The following is an 18,182-nucleotide window of genomic DNA, read 5'->3' as shown; positions in this document are numbered from 1 at the left end:
ATGTATATATATATATATATATATATATATATATATATATATATATGTATGTATTTAATTATTACCAGAGTCACACTCAGTTCAGGATGGGGGTGAGAGGGAGACAGGCGAAGAGGGTAACTGAGCTCGGTGACTGTAACAGAGACAGGCACCTCATACACAGTCCCAGACCCTTTCATGTGACTGAGGCCATGAGATCATGTCTCCAAGTACACACGAGTGGAAGTGATGTGTGTCATCTCCCAACTGAGCAAGTATGGCCTTCCCCACATGCTCCAAGGGGCCAGTGGAGAACAGAGCCACTACAGGGACAGAGCCTGGATCCCCAAATCACCACACAGAGCATAGTCCCCCTCGCTTCCACACACAAGCAACAGCAACAAACACAAGACTGTCATGTGAGTGAAGAAATAAATCCTTTATTAGGTTAAGCATCTATGATTCGGGCATCATTACAACAGACTGCCTGCTCAAACACCATGACAGAAAGAGGCACCAGTTAACCTACAAGAAGCGTTAAGTTTATGCTCAGGCAACAGAAGCAATGCTCTAATCTGAGATCAAATGCAAAAATCAAAAGATCACCTTATGTAGCCCAAAGAATTAAGTTTCCACTTGCCCAGGCAGATACACCTCATCAACCCTTATTAGTGTTTTCAACCTGCTTTGATCATGACCCTCCACCCTGAGTAAGAAATACATCTTACATTGCAACCGGGTCTCATGTTTAGATATACAGCTGAAAATTTTCACAGAACAGTATTTGCCTTTACAGCCGGAGGATGAATTTTTACTTAATTCTACTGATTTGCAATGCTGGTGACCGTCCACTAATTTGATTTCACAATTCAACCGGGTCTCATATTTAGATATATAGCTGAGAAGTTTCACAAAACAATACTTGCCTTTACTACACGACGAATTTTTACTTAATTCTACTGATTTGCAATGATGGCGACCATCCACTAATTTGGTTTCACAATTCACTAGTAGGCTGAGACGCATGGTTTGAAAGCACTGCGTTACCAGGCTCCACGCATTTTTGTGATCTTTGTAAAGCCACTCCACACATGTAGACACGTGCTTAACTAGGAAACAATTTGCTATTGAGGATTCGGAAGTGAACTTGATATCAGGTGTTTACGAAAAGACCAAACAGCTTGAGCAGAAGCCCTGGGGAGCTTGAACAAGGGGAACAGAGACAAAGCTGACTTCAGCAAGAGCCGGCGGATCACACACTTTAAGGCAACTCTACACTTTGCACAATGACAAATGTTCCAATGTGTGGGTGGTGCTAAAATGGCTACGGAAGAAAGGGGAATATTCTTTCACACCGGATAGCTCGTGCTTGCACATGGGCATCTGCATGGGTGTGTTTACAAGGAGACAAGGGCTTCCCGTGGGCCCTTCTGGGTTCTAAGTGCTTTAGCCACGTTAGCTCATTTAGAGAACAGACAGCCTTACATCCACACAGATACTGCAGGAAGCCACGCAAGGGTTTCAAAGCAGCGGATACATTGCTAGGGAAATCTGGCAGGCAAGATTGCCCTCTAGGGACACAAACCTGGGCAGGCAAGGCTGTCTCTAGGGACACAAACCTGGGAGGCAAGACTGGCCTCTAGGGACCCTACAGCAAAGCAGCTCATCGCTGAGCCTCAGGCTGCACAGGGAAAATATCACCTGCCACACACCCCGGGAGCCCACGGAGCCTCCCGCCAGCACGGGCACCACACGCAGCAGGGTGGGGTCCCAGGGCCCACCCCAGCGCGTAGCCTTTCTCCTTCTCATGGGTCTTCTGATGCTCGGCCAGGGCCAGGCTGAAGTGGAAGGTCTTCCAGCAGCCCTGGCACGCATACAGCTTCCTGCCACTGTGGCTTCGGAGATGGTCAATGAAATGTGAGATCCACGCAAAGGTCTCCCCACACTCGCTGCACGCGTAGGGCTTCCCTCGGGACAGCCCAGGCTCATCGGCAGCAGAGCAACTCGCGCCCGGGGACCCTGCGCCGAGGCCAGATGCAGCGGGCTCCTTCACATGGCGCTGCTGGGGGTGGCTCATGCTGGAGACAGGCTCAGGGCCCTGCCCGCCCACATCCTTCGAGTGGGGCCTTTTTCTTCCAAGGCCTTGGCGTGGGGCAGCTGGAGCTACAGGCACAGTAGGGCTCTCCCCTGCTGTGCCCCTGTCCTGGGCTGGCTCCCGGATGACTGACTGCCTCTGGGCTCTGGGGACAGGGCTTGGTTCCCTCTCCTGAGGTTCCAGAACCTTCTGCGGCTGCTCTTCCTCCTCCGGAGCAGCACCCGTCAAGGGGCAAACGAGAATTTCCCTTGTGATCCTCTCCATCAGCGTCTCGCACATGCTCTCTTTACTTTCCTGCCACCTCCTATCCCCTAAAACAAGGTCACGGTGTGAGCAGTCCCACCTCCCAGGGCTCAGAGAAGCAAGCTGCCATGTGAGCGGGACACCTAACAAAAGGCGTGGGCTGGGGGCTGTGAAGATGGACAGGATGGAAAGCCGAGCAAGGGGGAAGCGGGTGAGGATGTGAGAGGGCTTTGCATGCACACCATCAGTCAATACCCTCCACAAACCCAGGGGCAACGGGTTCAAACAAAATCACTCAGAAGACTGCCGTGCATCCCCATGTGCTTTCCCTTTTCTGGCACTCCCTGAGCTCACGACTGCCCACCTGCTGGCACTCCGGCCTGTCTTGCAGCCGAAGTGGCCACGTGAGCAAGCTATGGTCAATGGGATGGATGCACAAGTGTAAGGTTTGTGGAGGGGCTTCCTCCTTCCTGCAGCTGTGGATGTGGGAGCCACAGCAGCCATCCCAAACCGCACGAGAGCAGACACTGGCAATGCAGCTATGAGCTGGAGAGAGCCTGCATCCCTCACCAGGAGGGGCCAAATAACCCCCTATGTGGTAACTAACGTGTTACAATGGCAGCCCCCAATGAAGCCGGTCTCCTGGGATTTGGGCCCTTGGGGAGTACCCCCTCCCCCACATGCACAGACATACAAACCATGCACATTGGCTTGGCCACATGACCTACTATGGTCCACAGGACATTAAGCATGCATGACAGAAACAAAGATTTAAAAAGCACCTGCACAATGGTGCCTCCCCTCCTGGAATGCTCCAGAACTCAAATGCCATGCCATGACGAAACTCAAACTAACTACTTGGAGGGGCAACATGGAGAACGCAGGTTGACAGCCTCAGCTGAGCTGCCTGGCAAGAGCCAGCACTAACCGCCGCTGGTGTGAGTGAGACCGCCAGGGACATTCCAGCCCAGCCAAGCTTCCTGATGACTGTGGCTGTGTATGCGGCCCAGCAACCAGCAAAGGGAGCATAACAGACGCCCATCCCATCCCAGTCCATCCACAGGATCATAACCACCAACACTGCTGTTGTTTAGGAGACTGAGTTTGGGGGCCGTTTGTGACACAGCTAAAGATTGTTAGAACAGCTGGATTCCTGCCTCCTGCTCTGACACTGGGGTGGGGGGCGGCCAAGGTACAGGACAGGTGGTGGGAGAAGAGCGAGATCAAAGTTGAGGAGCTGTGGGGAGCTTCCACCAGCCTTGGAAAGGTGCCCCTCTACCCCAGCCCCACCACGGTTTCGGGCCTCACCTGAGAAGCTGCCTTCCGGTGGTTCAGCTTCAACCAACCGAAGCTCCTCTGTCTCCAGCCTGCAGGTGTCATCAGGCTGGGCGAGCTGGTACCCTGAGTGCGATCAAAACACACAAAAACAGAGAGAGACACTGAAGCCAGAGTAGAAAGCAGCCAATGATGCGCCTCAAGCCCCATGGGCTGGCCAGGAAGGGCAGCAGGGCCTCTGCTCTGGACACTGTCCTTTCCTCTGCCCTGGACACTCACCGAAGCTGCCTCACTCAGAGCCCTGGAGAGCTGGGGGTTCCAAGAACACTGGGGAAGGGGTGAAGAAGAGGGCCTACCGAGACAGAGCCAGACAGCCAACAGGGAAGTGGGGGAATTCAATGGAGAGCAAAGTAAGAGAAGAACATAAAACTACAACCACAAAGAGCTCAGACGTCTGTGTTGGCGCCTGTGTTGTGGGCGACGATGTCCACTCAAGAGAGAAGAGCCATGAAGGCCAAGAGGCTCCATCTGTGTACCAAGGACGATAGTAAAGTTGACGACTGGTGCCAGGAGGCCTTTCCACATTCGGAAGCTTTGGGTCCTACGAGCAGGGGCTGCAAACTCAAAACCCCAGGGCTGTGGCAGAACTCAACCCTGTACAGTGAGAAGGGTGGGGCCAAGGTGGGGACACAGGCAAATTCATTCACCGTCAAATTTGTTCAAAACGCTGTGGGGCCTCAAGGCGCCTGGGTGGCTCAGTCGGTTTAAGGGTTTGACTTTGGCTCAGGTCATGATCTCATGGTTCGTGGGTTCGAACCCCACACCGGGCGCTCTGCTGTAAGCACGGAGCCTGCTTCGGATCCTCTGTCTCCCTCTCTCTGCCCTTTCCCCACCAGCATGTGTGCACTCTTTCTCTCAACATAAACATTGGGGTGCCTGGTCATGATCTCACGGTTCGTGGGTTTGAGCCCTGTGTGTCAGGCTCTGTGCTGGCAGCTCAGAGCCTGGAGCCTGCTTTGGATTCTGTGTCTCCCTATCTCTCTGTCCCTCCCCTGACCTCACTATCTCTCAAAAATAAACATTAAAATGTTTTTTAATAAATAAGCAAATATTACAAAAACAAACACGGGGGGGGGGGCGCCTGGGTGGCTCAGTCAGTTCAGCATCCGACTTTGGCCCAGGTCACAATATTGTGGTTTGTGAGTTTGAGCCCTGCGTCAGTACTTGGAGCCTGGAGCCTGCTTCTGATTCTGTGTCTCCCTGTCTCTGCTCCTCCCCTGTTCACGCTCTGTCTCCCTTTCTCTCTCTCTCTCTCTCTCCCTCTCTCTCAAAAATAAACATTAAAAAAAACAAAACAAAAAACACTGTGGGGCCGTAACCAACGCTCCATGTGGGAGTCGGAATCCCCTAGGCCAATCCTCTTGGAAGAGGACAGGTACAGCATTAGGCTGTGGGGGACAAGCCTCACCCCACAGGAGCAGTTTCCGGAAGGTCTTCAGGTTCTCCTCTGCCGGATCCAGGTGGCCCCATTCCCCCAGGTACAGGGGCATCTCCGGAAATGTCAACTTCTGAAACGGCAGCACCACCACGGCTGAGACTTCCCGTCCAGAGGGAGGGTGGACCCTCAGTCCCACGATCACAGTGAGCACAACGGGGGTGGCACCATCCTGGGGGGTTCTCACCCACCACCTAGCAGGGCCTGGACCCAGGCTGGGTTTCTTCGCCTCAGCACTATGGACTTTCTCCTGGCAGGACCAACCCCGGGCACTGCAGGCTGTTTCCCAGCCTCTTCCTCTGGGTATTAGCAGCACCTCCTCCCCCAGCCAAATACTGACAACTAAAGCTGTCTCCAGATGTCACCAAATGTCCCCCAGAGGGCAAAACCCCAACATCTCTTATCTCCTCCATCCCTGCATGGGCCCCAGGGGACAGGGGGACCAGGACAGCCATGCTTACTGCCCTTAGGAGAAGCAGTCACCCATGACAAAGGCCACAGAGGAGACAAGTGCGCCATGGGCCCCACAAGGGCTGGGAGATGTGTCCACCGGGCAGGGGAAAGGGCACGACCAGGCCCAGAATGCAGAAGGGGGTAAGGCAATAGGGAGGGAACCCTGCAGGACAGGGGCGGCTGGCCTGGCAGGAGGTGAGAAGGAGGCTGTGGTGGCAGAACAGTGCACTCGCCCAGAGGAGACAACAGAACAGGGCGATGGAAGCAGCTAAAGGGACTGGGGCCTGGGAGTCACCACAAACCAGGTTGGTAGGGGGCTGACAGAAAGGGACCACCTGTCCAACACCCCCAAGGGGGCACTCGGGCCCCTTTGTTCTGATCTCAGAGACCTCTCCTTGCCTTACCCCCACCTCCTCTTGGCTTCCTGGGGAGGGAGCAGCTTAGGTGTGCAGCCCAGGAACCTCAGCCCAGACCCCCTTCTCCTGTGGCTGGGCCCCCATCCCTCCCAGGGCCAGCTGGCAGCATATTAATGACAGGGGCAGGGAGAGAGCCTAATAAGCTAGGGGGACAGCTCCTCCTCCTTGGGGACAGGCCCTGAGAACCCTGGACAAGACAGACCCCACGCACCTTTGGCTCAGCCTTAGCAGGCTTGGGCTGTTCGGGTTTCTTGTCCCCGGCACACCCTTGTTCCAGAAGCACAGGGTCTGGAGCAGGACAGGCTGGTGGAAGGGGACACAGAGCTGAGCAGACTAGTGTCACACAGCTGGGCAGCCCAAGCCAATCAGGGAGACCCCAGGGCCCCCCCGCGCACAGGCCCCAGGAAGAGAGGGAAGAGTTATCAGACTCAGAGGCAGAAGGTCTCAGCGCTCATGTCACGGTAGGTCTCAAGCTCAAGGGACCCTACAATTGTCCTCAGGTGACACAGCAGAGTAGCCAAGAAGAAAGCAAAAAGAAGCTCACGGTCAACAGTGGCTTTCTAATGAAAGCCCACAAAGCAGGTAACACTTTTCTACCAGTTAGATTGGTAGAAATCTTAAAAAGCAATGACACAATACGGCATAGATGTGGGCAAACGGGCTCCTTGTGCACTGGCACCGTATGTGCTACAAAACTTCGCACGACCACGCAGAAATGTCCTTTGGCCAGTGATCGTGAGGAACCCACCTAAACACACAAAACATCCACACAAGGCACATGCCTGCGGACGTTTCACGGCGCATTTGTAGAAGAGGCAGAAACCTGAGTGGCCGTAAACCCCAACTCTAGGCCAAGGAAGGGCGGATCCTGTGAAATGCCAAGAAAGTAAGGAGATGGCGCTGGCCACTGCCTGGATGGGCCTGGGTGGGTGAGACGTTGCTCCACGCAAACAGCCCGAGCTCCAGCACGAGTATGTTGTCTCCAGGGACACTGGCCACAAGCTCTCTCAGGGCTCAGGGCTGAGATGTGTGCGTGTGTTGTGCAAGAGATGAAGGAACACATGCCAGGGCACACCATTTGGTTTTAGCTGTGGAGGGCACATGGAGGCGGGGGGAGATTTTCCTTGTACCTCAATGTTTTTTGGTGTTTATGGTAAAGCATGTACAACCCGCGTAATCTTTGAAGGTTAATTATAAATAGCTGTTGTGTTCACCAGAGCCTACAGGAAGAAGTCAGTTACAGCACAGACTGCCAGACCTTGGCTCCCATGAGAACCTCCGTGGCATCTGCCTCATGCCTTCCCCCAACCAAGCACTGGCCCACACCTGTCCCAGGGCTAACTGGTCACTCACAGATGTTGGGGGCGGCCTGGGTCTCACTGGGCTCCACGTCTTCACCAGTCTTCACGGACCCATCTGGCAATAGAGCAGATGGCAAAGGCTCAGCGAGCTTCCCACGCTGCCCCTCGCTCAGAGCTGTGGACAGCCCCACGGCAGACTCAACAGCATCCCTGTTTATACTCGAGGGGAAGTGAGAGATGTGCTAACAATCACACAGTGGACCTGCAGGGGGTGGGCGCAGACAAGGCTCCAGGACCCCATCACCAGCAGTCCCTCAGGCCCCGCCCTCTGATGTGGTAGAGACTCTGCCCACCCAGCCCCAGCGCAGAAACAGACGCCCAGGACATTTACTGTTTTTAAGGGGCTGGTTCCCCCAGCTTCCTTGTATCTGGAAGGCAGATGTGAGGGCAGGAGCCCAAGCTGCCTTCCCAGCCCATGAGGCAACTCTGGGCAGGGTGGTGGGACTGAGGAGGTACCCCAGCAGTTCAGGGCTGCTCACCTCTGTGCCTCTTATACACAGGGGAATTCAACTCTCAGGTAAGCCACTGATTGGAGTTTGGGCCCTATGCTGTCAACTTTACTCCTCCCAGGGCTGACCACCTCCCTTCCTATCTCTTCTGTGCTGTCTCTCCTCTGGGGTGGTGGGCTCACCTGGCTCCTCTAGGGCATCGGCAAGGTCCTTCACCAGGGAGGCTGCCTTCTGGCAGTTCTCAGGATGCTGTGCCACCACTGAGGACCGTACTTTGTCCGGCAGGGCGCTCAGGAACTGCTCCAGCACCAGCAGCTCCAGCATCTGCTCCTTGGAGTGCGCCTCAGGGCGCAGCCACTGGCGGCACAGCTCATACAGCTGGTCCAGGGCCTGGTGGGGCCCTACAGCTTCCTGGTAGATGAAGTTCCGGAAGTGCAGGCGGGAGGACTCAAGGTTGGCAGGGACCTCCCCAAGGCCACTCCTGGAGTCCTCTTGCTGGTCCTCAGCTGCTGATCCTAGCATGGGCAGTTCTGGGGGAGCTGGGGAGCTCCTGGGGTTGGCAAACGCCTTCTCCAGCGGCAACATCTTTCCAAACCTACACTGGGAAATGTGACTATCCAGGGATAGGGCACCTGTCGTGGAGGGCAAGTTCACGTAACTGCAGCTGCAAGGGAGAGACACCAGGGATGGCAGGATGCTCTGGGATCTCAGCCCTGCACAGGACAGACAGACATGACTACAGACAGACAATGAGAAGCAAGCCGTGGGGCATCCGGACCCCAACATGGATGAGCTCCTCAGTCCCACCCTCCACACCCAGAGTCCACACAGGTTTCCAAGCAATCTGCTTGTTAAGTATCAGCAGGGTCTTGTATGTGTACAGATAAAAATTAACATAAAATGTTGGAAGTGACAACTCATTTTGTAAGACGGCTATTAGCAGGATTAAAAAAAAATAAATCAGTCACGATTAGGATAAAGAAAAGTTACAGGACAATCTCACTTTCAAAGATAAAAATTTTAAAACGTTACTAACTTCATTCCAACAACGTAAACTCGATGCATGGGATACCATGCCAGATTTGGGTGTATCCCAGACTTCCTTCCACATTTGGGAGGCCTAGGTGCCAGGATTGCTCCTCTTCTTAAGAAAACTAAAAATCCAAAATACAGCTGAACCTTGAACAATATGGGTTTGACCTGCATGGTTCCACTTTAAGGAGCATTTTCTTTATAAATACAGTAAAATACTGTAAATGCGTTTTCTCTTCCGTAAAATTTTCTTAACACTTTTTCCCTAACTCACTTTATTGTAAGAACACAGTACATGATATATATAACATACACAACACAGGTTAATCAACTGTTTATGTGATCAGTAAGGCTTCTGGTCAACAGCAGACTATTGGCAGTTAAGTGTTTGGGAAGTCAAAAGTTATACATGGATTTTCGGGTATGCCCTAACCCTCACCTTGTTCAAGGGTCAAATGTAGATCAGTGGACAACCAGCATCTATTTCTGGGAATGACACAGGACTGCAGACCTGGCCTGACCCACCCACAGAACCAGGTGGGAGGCAGAAGTTGACCAGGAGTAGGGAATCGATGGTGCGGGGGAGGGAAGGGACTGTGGTGTTCAGGTCCTGTCAGCATCCTCTCCTCCCCTGGCTGATCCTGATGGGCAGACGCATCACTTGGGAGAAGCTAGATTTGGGGTCTTTAGGTGAAATCTCTTGGTTGTGACCCTGACAAACACCGAGCAAGCTGAAGGCCAGAAGCCGGCAGGGCCACGGAGGACCAGGCCTCTGGCTGCCAGCTTTGGGCCCACGATGTTCTCACTGGCTATGAGCATCCAGGGACAGAGCTCCAGCTCCTCTCAGAATCTGTGGGGTCTACACTTCTCCCCACACAACCAGAAAACCCTCAGACCCCGCTGGGAGGGAGACACCCCCAAAGAGAAGCGGCACCCAAACCCGGTGGGAATGCTCCCCCTGGCTGAACCACAGAAACCAACCATGTTTTCTTCCGAACACGTCTGAGGAATTTAGGAAAATGTGTGTGAGCACAGCTGTGGTGAGGACGTTTCCTCAGCAGTCCTGCTTTTCCAGAGAAAACTCTGCAATGCAGGACCGGGCATTGATGAGCTCCTCCATGGAAAGTGAAGATGCGCTCTGACATTTCACCAGCGCCTGCGGCCCAGGACCTCGGGGCGGTGGGGGTGTCTGACTCCATGTACGTGGACCGGCAAATCCACGGAGATGGAAAGTAGCTCCGTGGCTGCCGGGGGCAGACGAGGGGGTCAGGGTCAGAGCGATGAAAACGTCCTAAAATCAGCTGTGGTGTTGGCTGTACAACTGTGAATATGGGCAAAATCACTGAACTGCACACTTTACACAGGTGATCTCTTTTGGGGTGTCAGTTACATCTAATAAAGCTGCTGGAAAGAGAAGAGGTGGCAGAAACCGAAGCACCCGCCGCTGTCCCCTCCCACAGCCTAGACTGAGTGCACAGTTCCATTTCCCTCAAGGAAGAAAGAGCTCGCCAGGCCACCCTTCCCACCACCCTCCCTTCATGTCCTCCCCTCTGTTCCCTGAGCACAACCCCCCTACCTCCCCCCGCCCTGCTCCCCACAGCAGGCTCTTCTGTGCCAGCCGGGTCTGGGCTCTGATGGGTCCCCCAGGGAGACCTTCCCTCCACGGCCTGCTCAATTCCTCCCATCCATACCTCCTCACTCCCTCTTCCCTGCCTTCCACCTGCCTCTCCCACTGGAATGTAAACCCCATGACAGCAGGGGTTACTCACTGGCAGGTCTCTGGACAATGACTGGCTCAGCATTTGTTGACTGTAAATTATTTTCATCAAGAGCCTTGCTGGCTGTGCCGAATTTTCATTGGCCACTATCCCTAGGATCGGGGTGGTGATATATTGGGAAGGTAAACCTACAAGTGGGATACCTGGACCACTGGGCCTGTGCTGTGACCCACTACGGCCCACAGGAGGCAGCCTAACTCCTGCCACCCACTATGGCAATGCTCAACAGGGTGGCCCTTCCTCACACCCCCGCACCAGGGCCCTCAGACTACATAATTTGCTCATTTTGCTGCCAGGGTTTTCTCAGGACTGCTTTAGCTCTGTGAGTCAACTGCCTGCTTTTCAGTGGCCATTGTTAAAAAAATTTTTAATGTTTATTCATTTTTGAGAGAGGGAGAGGGGGAGAGAGAGAGACAGCGCAAGCAGGGAAGGGGCAGAGAGAAAGGGAGACACAGAATCTGAAACAGGCTCCAGGCTCTGAGCTGTCAGCACGGAGTCTGACGCAGGGCTCAAACTCACAAACCATGAGATCATGACCTGAGCCGAAGTCAGACAACCAACTGACTGAGCCACCCAGGCGCTCCTTCAGTGGCCATTTTCTTCCAGCTCCCTTCTATTAAATAATTAAAGTGGTGTCTGTCTGGCCTGGTCTTGCCAGCAGCCTGGTCTGTGACTTATCTTTTCACTTTATGCTCTCTTTTTGCTATACCATAAAGTTCTAATGTTTCTTATTGTCAAATGTGCTTTTTTTCTTCCTAAAAAAGATGTGGAATTCAGAAACTTGTTTATAAGGAGCTTCCTTTGAATTTTTAATTAGAAATGCACTCAAGATTAGAAATGCACTCTTAGGGCACCGGTGGGGCTCAGTCGGCTAAGCATCTGACTCTTGGTTTTGACCCAAGTCATGATCTCATGGTTCATGAGTTCCAGCCCCAGGGTGAACCCTGTATCGGGATCTGTGCTGACAGCGTGGAGCCTGCTTAGGACTCTCTGCTCCTCCCCTGCTTGAGCACACTCTCTCTCTCTCTCAAAATGAATACACTTAATTTTTTTTTTTAAATGCACTCTTGCATTAATTCTGCTAGGGGCCAGGGCTGGCAAATGCAGGACAGGTGGTTTCGGTTGAGACAACTCAACTTCGCCTTATGGCTGAAACAGCCAGAGCACCCACATGCCACGGGCCTGCCTGTGTCCCCAAACAACTTCATTACAAAAATGGGCTGCTGGTTGGCCTGTAGGCCAGAGTTTCCCAATCCCAGTTCCAGACTCTAGCTCTTTTAACCATGTTTCCGCCTTTAATCTAGAGCCTCACCTGGCAAGAGGAGTGTGCCAGCTCCAGCCAGTTGGCACGACCACATTTATCCCAACAGGCACAGGATACGTGGGGCTTTGTGTGGTATATGGGCAGATGTGTGGTCACATAAGCAAGTAATTTTGGTTTTCTTAAGACACCACAGGCACGATCATCCTGTGCGGGGCCTATCTCCACAAAGGTAACCAAAGATAACTCACTCATGTGTTCATGCATGGATCTTATCTTCTCTCATCAGAGCCTCACAACCTGGTCATGCTGGTGCAAGGATGACCTTGTTAGGCAGAGGGACCACCAGAACTCCTTCCTGTCTCCAGATTCCTTGAGCGAGGCCATTCCCCATGGCCCAAGTTCCTCTTGGCTCACTCACCAAGCAGACTTTCCCCCATCACACACACATCTCAGGGCCACTCAGGATTTGCCTCAGATGGGGATGGAAATTTCTTGGAGCCCAGACTCCCCCTGCACCCCATGGACATGTCTGAGGTTGATCCTATGAGCCTGGCCCTCCTGGTCCTGGGATGCAGAGGAAGCCAAGGGGGAGGGGGAGGAGGGTGTGGGCAGCTGAGCTGAGAGGTCTCCAAGCACTGTGGGCCTCCTGCAGGCAAATCCCTTTCCCACTGGGCTAAGCAGGGCTCACGCTTAGCTCCCAACTCTTCAGCTCTACCTCCAGGCCCTGCCGTGCCCCCCTTCTCCTCTCCCCACAGTCCCACCTCATGTTACTCAGGATATTCACAGGGTCTCCTGGCATCACCCAATAGTTACTCACCCATTACAAAGGGGCTAAAGGTGCCTTTAGACTGAAAAAAAAAAATGCACATGAAGGGATCATCCTTAACATCTCGGCTGTCCTCTGTGGTCCCTGGCAAGAGCACAAACTCTGGATCCACCCCGGGGCACAGACGGCACGAAAATCAAGCAACCTCATGCACAACTGGCCTGAGCTTCCCCAAAGCCTCAAGGACAGAACTCAAAGGACAGGAACTCACAGACTCAAGGAACGGGCAGAGGAACAGCAGCAATACACATGTGGCCCTGTACCAGGAAAGGAAACTTCTACAGGATGGTTGGGAGGACTGGGGCAATGGGAGGCTAGACCCTGGTATGGAGAAGAGGACTGTGAGGTTGTCCACCTTAGCCTCCAAGGGGTCAGCTCAGCTCAGTACACGTTGTGTCTGTGAGAGAGGAGGGGGGAGGAGCCTGACAGAGGGAGAAGGGGAGGAAGTGGGGAACGAGGAGAGAAAAGGGCACAACACGTACAAAATACTAACTGGTGGATCAGACCAAAAGGCATGCAGTTGTAAGGCCTTTCCTTAGAAATTTTCTATAAATTCTTTAATAAAAGGTCTAAAAAACATCCTCAGTCGTCCCCACTCCCCCTTGCGGGCTACTCTCACAGCAGCATCACGGAAACCCATTCTTGCCCTCTCTCTTGGGTCTCTTCGCCCACCAAAGGGACCCTACAGCAGGAGCAGACACTTAATTCAAACTGAAGCCATCCCCAGGTGACTGGGAAGAGTCAGGGCGTCTAAGGGCCTCGAGGATCCCCGGGGCGCAGACAACGCCTCACCCCCAGCCTCACCCCAGGTCCCACCCCCTGGCCCCACCCCCGGCTCCACCCCAGGATTGCTCGGCCCGACCCCTCACTCAGGTGAACGCGCACACTAGAAGAACCTCCGCCTCGTCCCTGCTCCCCCACCGGGACGCCACAGGCTGCCCCTCCCGCCTACTAGGGGCACCCTTAGCCCTTATGTCCCCTCTCGTAACCCCCTCCTTCTACCAGGCCGCAGGACGGTGCCCTTAACCCTTCCCTATTCCCACACCCAAGATGGGTAGCCAGGCCCACGTCTACCTGCGGTCTCTCAGCCCCGCCCCCTCCGACCCATACGCCTCCCCCACCTCACTTCCACTCCAGGGGCTCCCGGGATCTTCCCCTCCCCCTCCCAGCCTCCCACCCCGGCCCAACCTCCTCCCTTCCCCCTCCGGGGTCGCTCCCTCCCCATCCTCCCCACCACTCCAGGTCACCTCCGAACGCTGCTGCGCTGCGCACACTGGCGGAACCGCTACGATCCGCTCAGGAAAAGCACGGCGTAGCGCACTGCAGAGCCAGACCTACCTCTTGCGTAGCGGTCCCAGGCCGGTTCCAGCCGCCGGGAGCTCTGAGCGATGGCGTCAGCTCAGACTGCGCGTGCGCGCTGGGCCTGCGCGGCGGACTACGACCCCCAGAAGGCAATTGGCCATCCCCCAGGGTTGGGGCGGAGCGAAGATGCAACGGCTGAAAGGACAGCCAATCAGAGGCAGAGCTAGCCTCGCTCAGCATCTCGCCCCCCCCGTGCGCCTGCGCCTTTTTCGATCCATAGCAACGCGGTAAAACAGGTGGGGGGGGGGGGGGAACAAAAACAGGTGGGGGGGGGGGTGCGGAAAAATACCGCCGGGAGAGACTGAGGCAGTGAGAGACACAGACTAGGAGACACAGCGACAGGGAGTGACAGAAACCAGAGGACCCAGGGCTCCGCATATCCAAAGATGGAGAAATAGGGACAAGGAGTCCCAGAGTATCAGAGATGGTGGGATAGAGAGAGGAGGGTAAAGAGACACGGTGAAAGGGAGAAAGATTATGAAGGAGAGGTCATGTGGCTCAGTCTGTTACGCTTCGGACTCTTGGTGCCAGCTCAGATCATGATCTCACGGTTGGTGGGATCGGGCCCCGTGTTGGGCTCTGCACTGAGGGCATGGAGCCTGCTTCAGATTCTCTCAGTACCTCTCTCAAAAAAATAAACTTTAGGGGCGCCTGGGTGGCGCAGTCGGTTAAGCGTCCGACTTCAGCCAGGTCACGATCTCGCGGTCCGTGAGTTCGAGCCCCGCGTCAGGCTCTGGGCTGATGGCTCGGAGCCTGGAGCCCGTTTCCGATTCTGTGTCTCCCTCTCTCTCTGTCCCTCCCCCGTTCATGCTCTGTCTCTCTCTGTCCCAAAAATAAATAAAAAACGTTGAAAAAAAAAAAAATAAAATAAAATAAACTTTAAAAAAAAAAAAAAGATTTTTTTCTTAAAAAAAAAAAAAAGCTCTTTAAATTAAAAGAAAAAAAGGGGGGGGGGTGGAGGTCCAGGGGCACCTCAGTCAGTAGACCATGCGACTCCATCTTGGGGTCGGGTCGTGAGTTCAAATTCCACATTGGATGTAGAGCCTACTTTTAAAAAAAGAAGGGGAGGTCCAGAGACTGGGAGACTCAGATATGGATAGAGACCCAGAGACAGTGACAGAGTCAGGGACAGACTGAAATAGGTAGACCCACCGTTGGGAAAACAGACCCAAAGACAGGAGACTAAGCTAAGAAGACCCAGAGAAGGTAAAAAGCGGAAACGTGGAGACAACAGAGATGGAGAGACTCGGAGCCCGAGAAACAGCGGTGGGGACACACAGAGACAGAGATATGAAGGCACTGATTGGTTCTGCAGATCCAAGGAACTGATAGAATTTGAAGACTAGCCACGCTGGGGGCTTCAGGAGTCATTAAAATGGTGGGAAATGTAATGGAGGCAACAGTGGTGAGTGATGTGCTCAGAAGGCCGAAGTGGATGCTGCCACTCCACTAGACAGCATAGACTGGAAAAAGGTTAGGACGCTGCTTCTCATTCCAGAATCTTCTAAATAACAAGAATTAATAAGACTGACATTTTGTGTAAACTTTATTTTTTACAATGTGTATCTAGACAGTTTATTTTAAATATTTAAATACAACAACACTCACATTTTTGGGGCATTCAGTTCTATCAATTTTAACTTGTATATCGACCAACACAAAACAAAGAATAGATCCACTGCAAGCAAACTCCTTCCCCCCCCTTTTTTTTTTTAATGAGCAGCAGGCAAAAGTTTATTAGAGTGTAAGATCAGAAATTAAGACTAGGAAAGCTCACTTTATAGGGAGGGGGCATGGAAAGTGAATGCCCGAAAACAAACTCCTTCCTGATGCTCCCCTGGCCCCAACCCTGGCAACCACTGATCTGTTTTCTGTGGTTATAGTTTTGCACCTTCCAGAATTTCACATAAATAGAATCTCAGAGTAGGTAACCTTTTGAGATTTGCTTTTTTTAGTGAAAATAATTCCTTTGAGATCCATTCAAGTTGTGTATATCAATAGTTCTTTTTTATTGCAAAGTAGTATTCAGTGGTTTGGATATACCACAGTTTTTCAAACATTCACCCACTTAAGGACATTTTGGTTGTTTCCAGTACTTTGTTATTACAAATAAAGCTGCAATGAACATTAGTGTAAATGTTTGTGTGTGAATCTTCTAAGTCTTCATTTCTCTGGGATAAATGCTCAAGAGTGCAACTGCTGGGTTATATGGCAAGCGCATGTTTAGCGATGTAACATACTGCCATACTCTTTTCCAGAATAGTAGAACCATTTTACATTTCCAGCAAAACTGTGTGTGTGAACAAGTTTTTCCACATTCTTACCAGCATTTGGCATTACCATTTTTTTTGTTTTATTTTTTTAAATGTTTAAGTAATCCCTACAGCCAATGTGGGCCTCAAATTTATAACCCCAAGATGAAGAGTCATACACTCTACTAACCAAGCCAGCCAGGCACCCCAGTGTTGCCATCTTTTTATTTTAACCATCCTTATAGATGCGTAGTGACATCTCATGTTGCTTTTAATTTGCATTTCTCTAATAATTATGAATGTTGGACATATTTTCATGTTCGCCATCTGTATATCCTCTTCAGTGAAATGTCTGTTCATGTCTTTGGCCCATATTTTAGTTTTTAAAAATTGTTGAGTTTTGAGGGGCGCCTGGGTGGCTCAGTCGGCTAAGCATCCAACTTCGGTTCAGGTCACGATCTCACGGTCCGTGAGTTCGAGCCCCGTGTCAGGCTCTGGGCTGATGGCTCAGAGCCTGGAGCCTGTTTCCGATTCTGTGTCTCCCTCTCTCTCTGCCCCTCCCCCGTTCATGCTCTGTCTCTCTCTGTCTCAAAAATAAATAAACGTTAAAAAAAAATTAAAAAAAAATTGTTGAGTTTTGAGGAATATTTATTTAGAACATATATACATATACATATTATTTAGAACATATATATTTATATATTTTTATCTATTTAGAACATATTCTAGATATGTTCTTCATCAGATATATGGTTTGCAAATGTCTTTTCTCCTAGTCTGTAGCTTGTCTTTTTATTCCCTTAACAGGGCCATTAGCAGACCAAAGGATTTTAATTGAGATGATGTCTTAATTTGTCACTTTTTCCTTTAATGGATCATGCTTTTTGTGTCAAGTTTAAGAACTCTTTGCTTAGCCCCAAGGATTTCCTTCTATATTTTATCTAAAAGCTTTGTTTTACTTTTTACATTTAACTCAATCATCATTTTGACTTAAATTTTGTACAAGAGGTGAAATTTATGTTGAAGTTCATTTTTTCCCCTATGGATATTGGGCATCTTTTTTCTGACACTAATTCTAACACCAAATGTGCAGGTTTTTTCCAATACCAACCAATTCTCCAACCCAACTGGATGTCCAACAATTCAATCCTGAGAGTACCTAGAATTAGTGCAAACTTCACGGGTCAAGGGCTTAGTCACACAAGACTGTTTTCACTTCAGATGATGGCCATAGGCTACATACACTTCTGTTAAGTTGACTACAAATTCACTGGTTCCCTGGTCCCCACCTCGGGTTCAAGTATTCACTAGAATGACTCACAGAACTTAAGAAAACACTTTGCTTACGTTTACCAATTTACTAATAAAGGATGTAACTTAGGAACAACCAAATGGAAGAGATGGATAGAGCAAGGTTTGGGAAGGTGGGGCGGTGTCTACAAATCTCCTTTGCATCCTCCAGGAATGTCTTCCTCTCAGCACATCAGTGTGTTCACCAGTCCAAAGGCTCTCTGAATCTCCTTGTCCACCAGTTCTTATAAACGAATCTCCAGCCCCCCTCCCCTCCCTAGAGATTTGGATGCGGGGGCTGAAAGTTCCCACCTTCCTTCTGGTGATGCTTCCCCAAGCTGAAGCTTTCGAGGAGTGCCAACCCAAGTCACCTTATTAGCATAAACTCAGGTGTGGTCAAAATGGGCTCTTTATGAATGACAAGACACTCCTATCACTCGGGAAATTCTAGGGGTTTGTTCCAGGAATGAGGGACAATGACCAAATATATGTTTTGTTATATCACAGACATCCAACTGCTCCAATATCACTCATTGAAAAGGCTATCCTTTCCCCATTGAATAGTTTTGCACAATTGTCAAAAATCAGCTAAGCATGGTTGGTTTTGTGGGT

The 18,182-nt window shown here is 51.6% G+C and overlaps 1 protein-coding gene across 3 annotated transcripts; it reads right to left on the bottom strand.

Annotated features, from left to right (window-relative positions):
* Positions 1-399: 399 nt before the first annotated feature.
* ZSCAN18 (zinc finger and SCAN domain containing 18) lies at positions 400-14,083 on the bottom strand. Of its 3 annotated transcripts, XM_042969880.1 has the most exons (9): positions 14,005-14,060; positions 10,568-10,668; positions 9,780-10,119; positions 7,949-8,430; positions 7,310-7,372; positions 6,168-6,259; positions 5,061-5,160; positions 3,626-3,718; positions 400-2,385 (listed from the first exon to the last, which is right to left on the bottom strand). In XM_042969880.1, exons 3-9 carry the CDS (start codon positions 9,995-9,997, stop codon positions 1,643-1,645), a joined length of 1,791 nt encoding a protein of 596 aa, XP_042825814.1. In that variant the 5' UTR covers positions 9,998-10,119; positions 10,568-10,668; positions 14,005-14,060; the 3' UTR covers positions 400-1,642. The 3 variants fall into 3 exon arrangements, with proteins under 3 accessions (XP_042825814.1, XP_007093570.1, XP_015398101.1); XM_007093508.3 differs by lacking the exons at positions 9,780-10,119; positions 10,568-10,668 and having other exon boundaries at positions 14,005-14,083; XM_015542615.2 differs by lacking the exons at positions 9,780-10,119; positions 10,568-10,668; positions 14,005-14,060 and adding an exon at positions 13,914-13,965.
* Positions 14,084-18,182: the final 4,099 nt, after the last annotated feature.

The sequence above is a fragment of the Panthera tigris genome, chromosome E2 (assembly GCF_018350195.1).
Source record: "Panthera tigris isolate Pti1 chromosome E2, P.tigris_Pti1_mat1.1, whole genome shotgun sequence".
In the NCBI taxonomy this organism is placed as follows: Eukaryota; Metazoa; Chordata; class Mammalia; order Carnivora; family Felidae; genus Panthera; species Panthera tigris.
The sequence above is the reverse complement of the archived record's forward strand: the minus strand, read 5'-3'. Positions and strand labels throughout refer to the sequence as shown.

Excerpts from the sequence above, each read along its gene's own strand:
- ZSCAN18 (XM_042969880.1), bottom strand. The coding sequence starts at position 9,997 with ATGGAGTCAGACACCCCCACCGCCCCGAGGTCCTGGGCCGCAGGCGCT. Across the intron at positions 5,161-6,167 it reads CTGCTAAGGCTGAGCCAAAG|AAGTTGACATTTCCGGAGAT; the intron begins GTGCGTGGGGTC and ends CTGCCGTTTCAG. Across the intron at positions 3,719-5,060 it reads CCGGAAACTGCTCCTGTGGG|GGTACCAGCTCGCCCAGCCT; the intron begins GTGAGGCTTGTC and ends GATCGCACTCAG.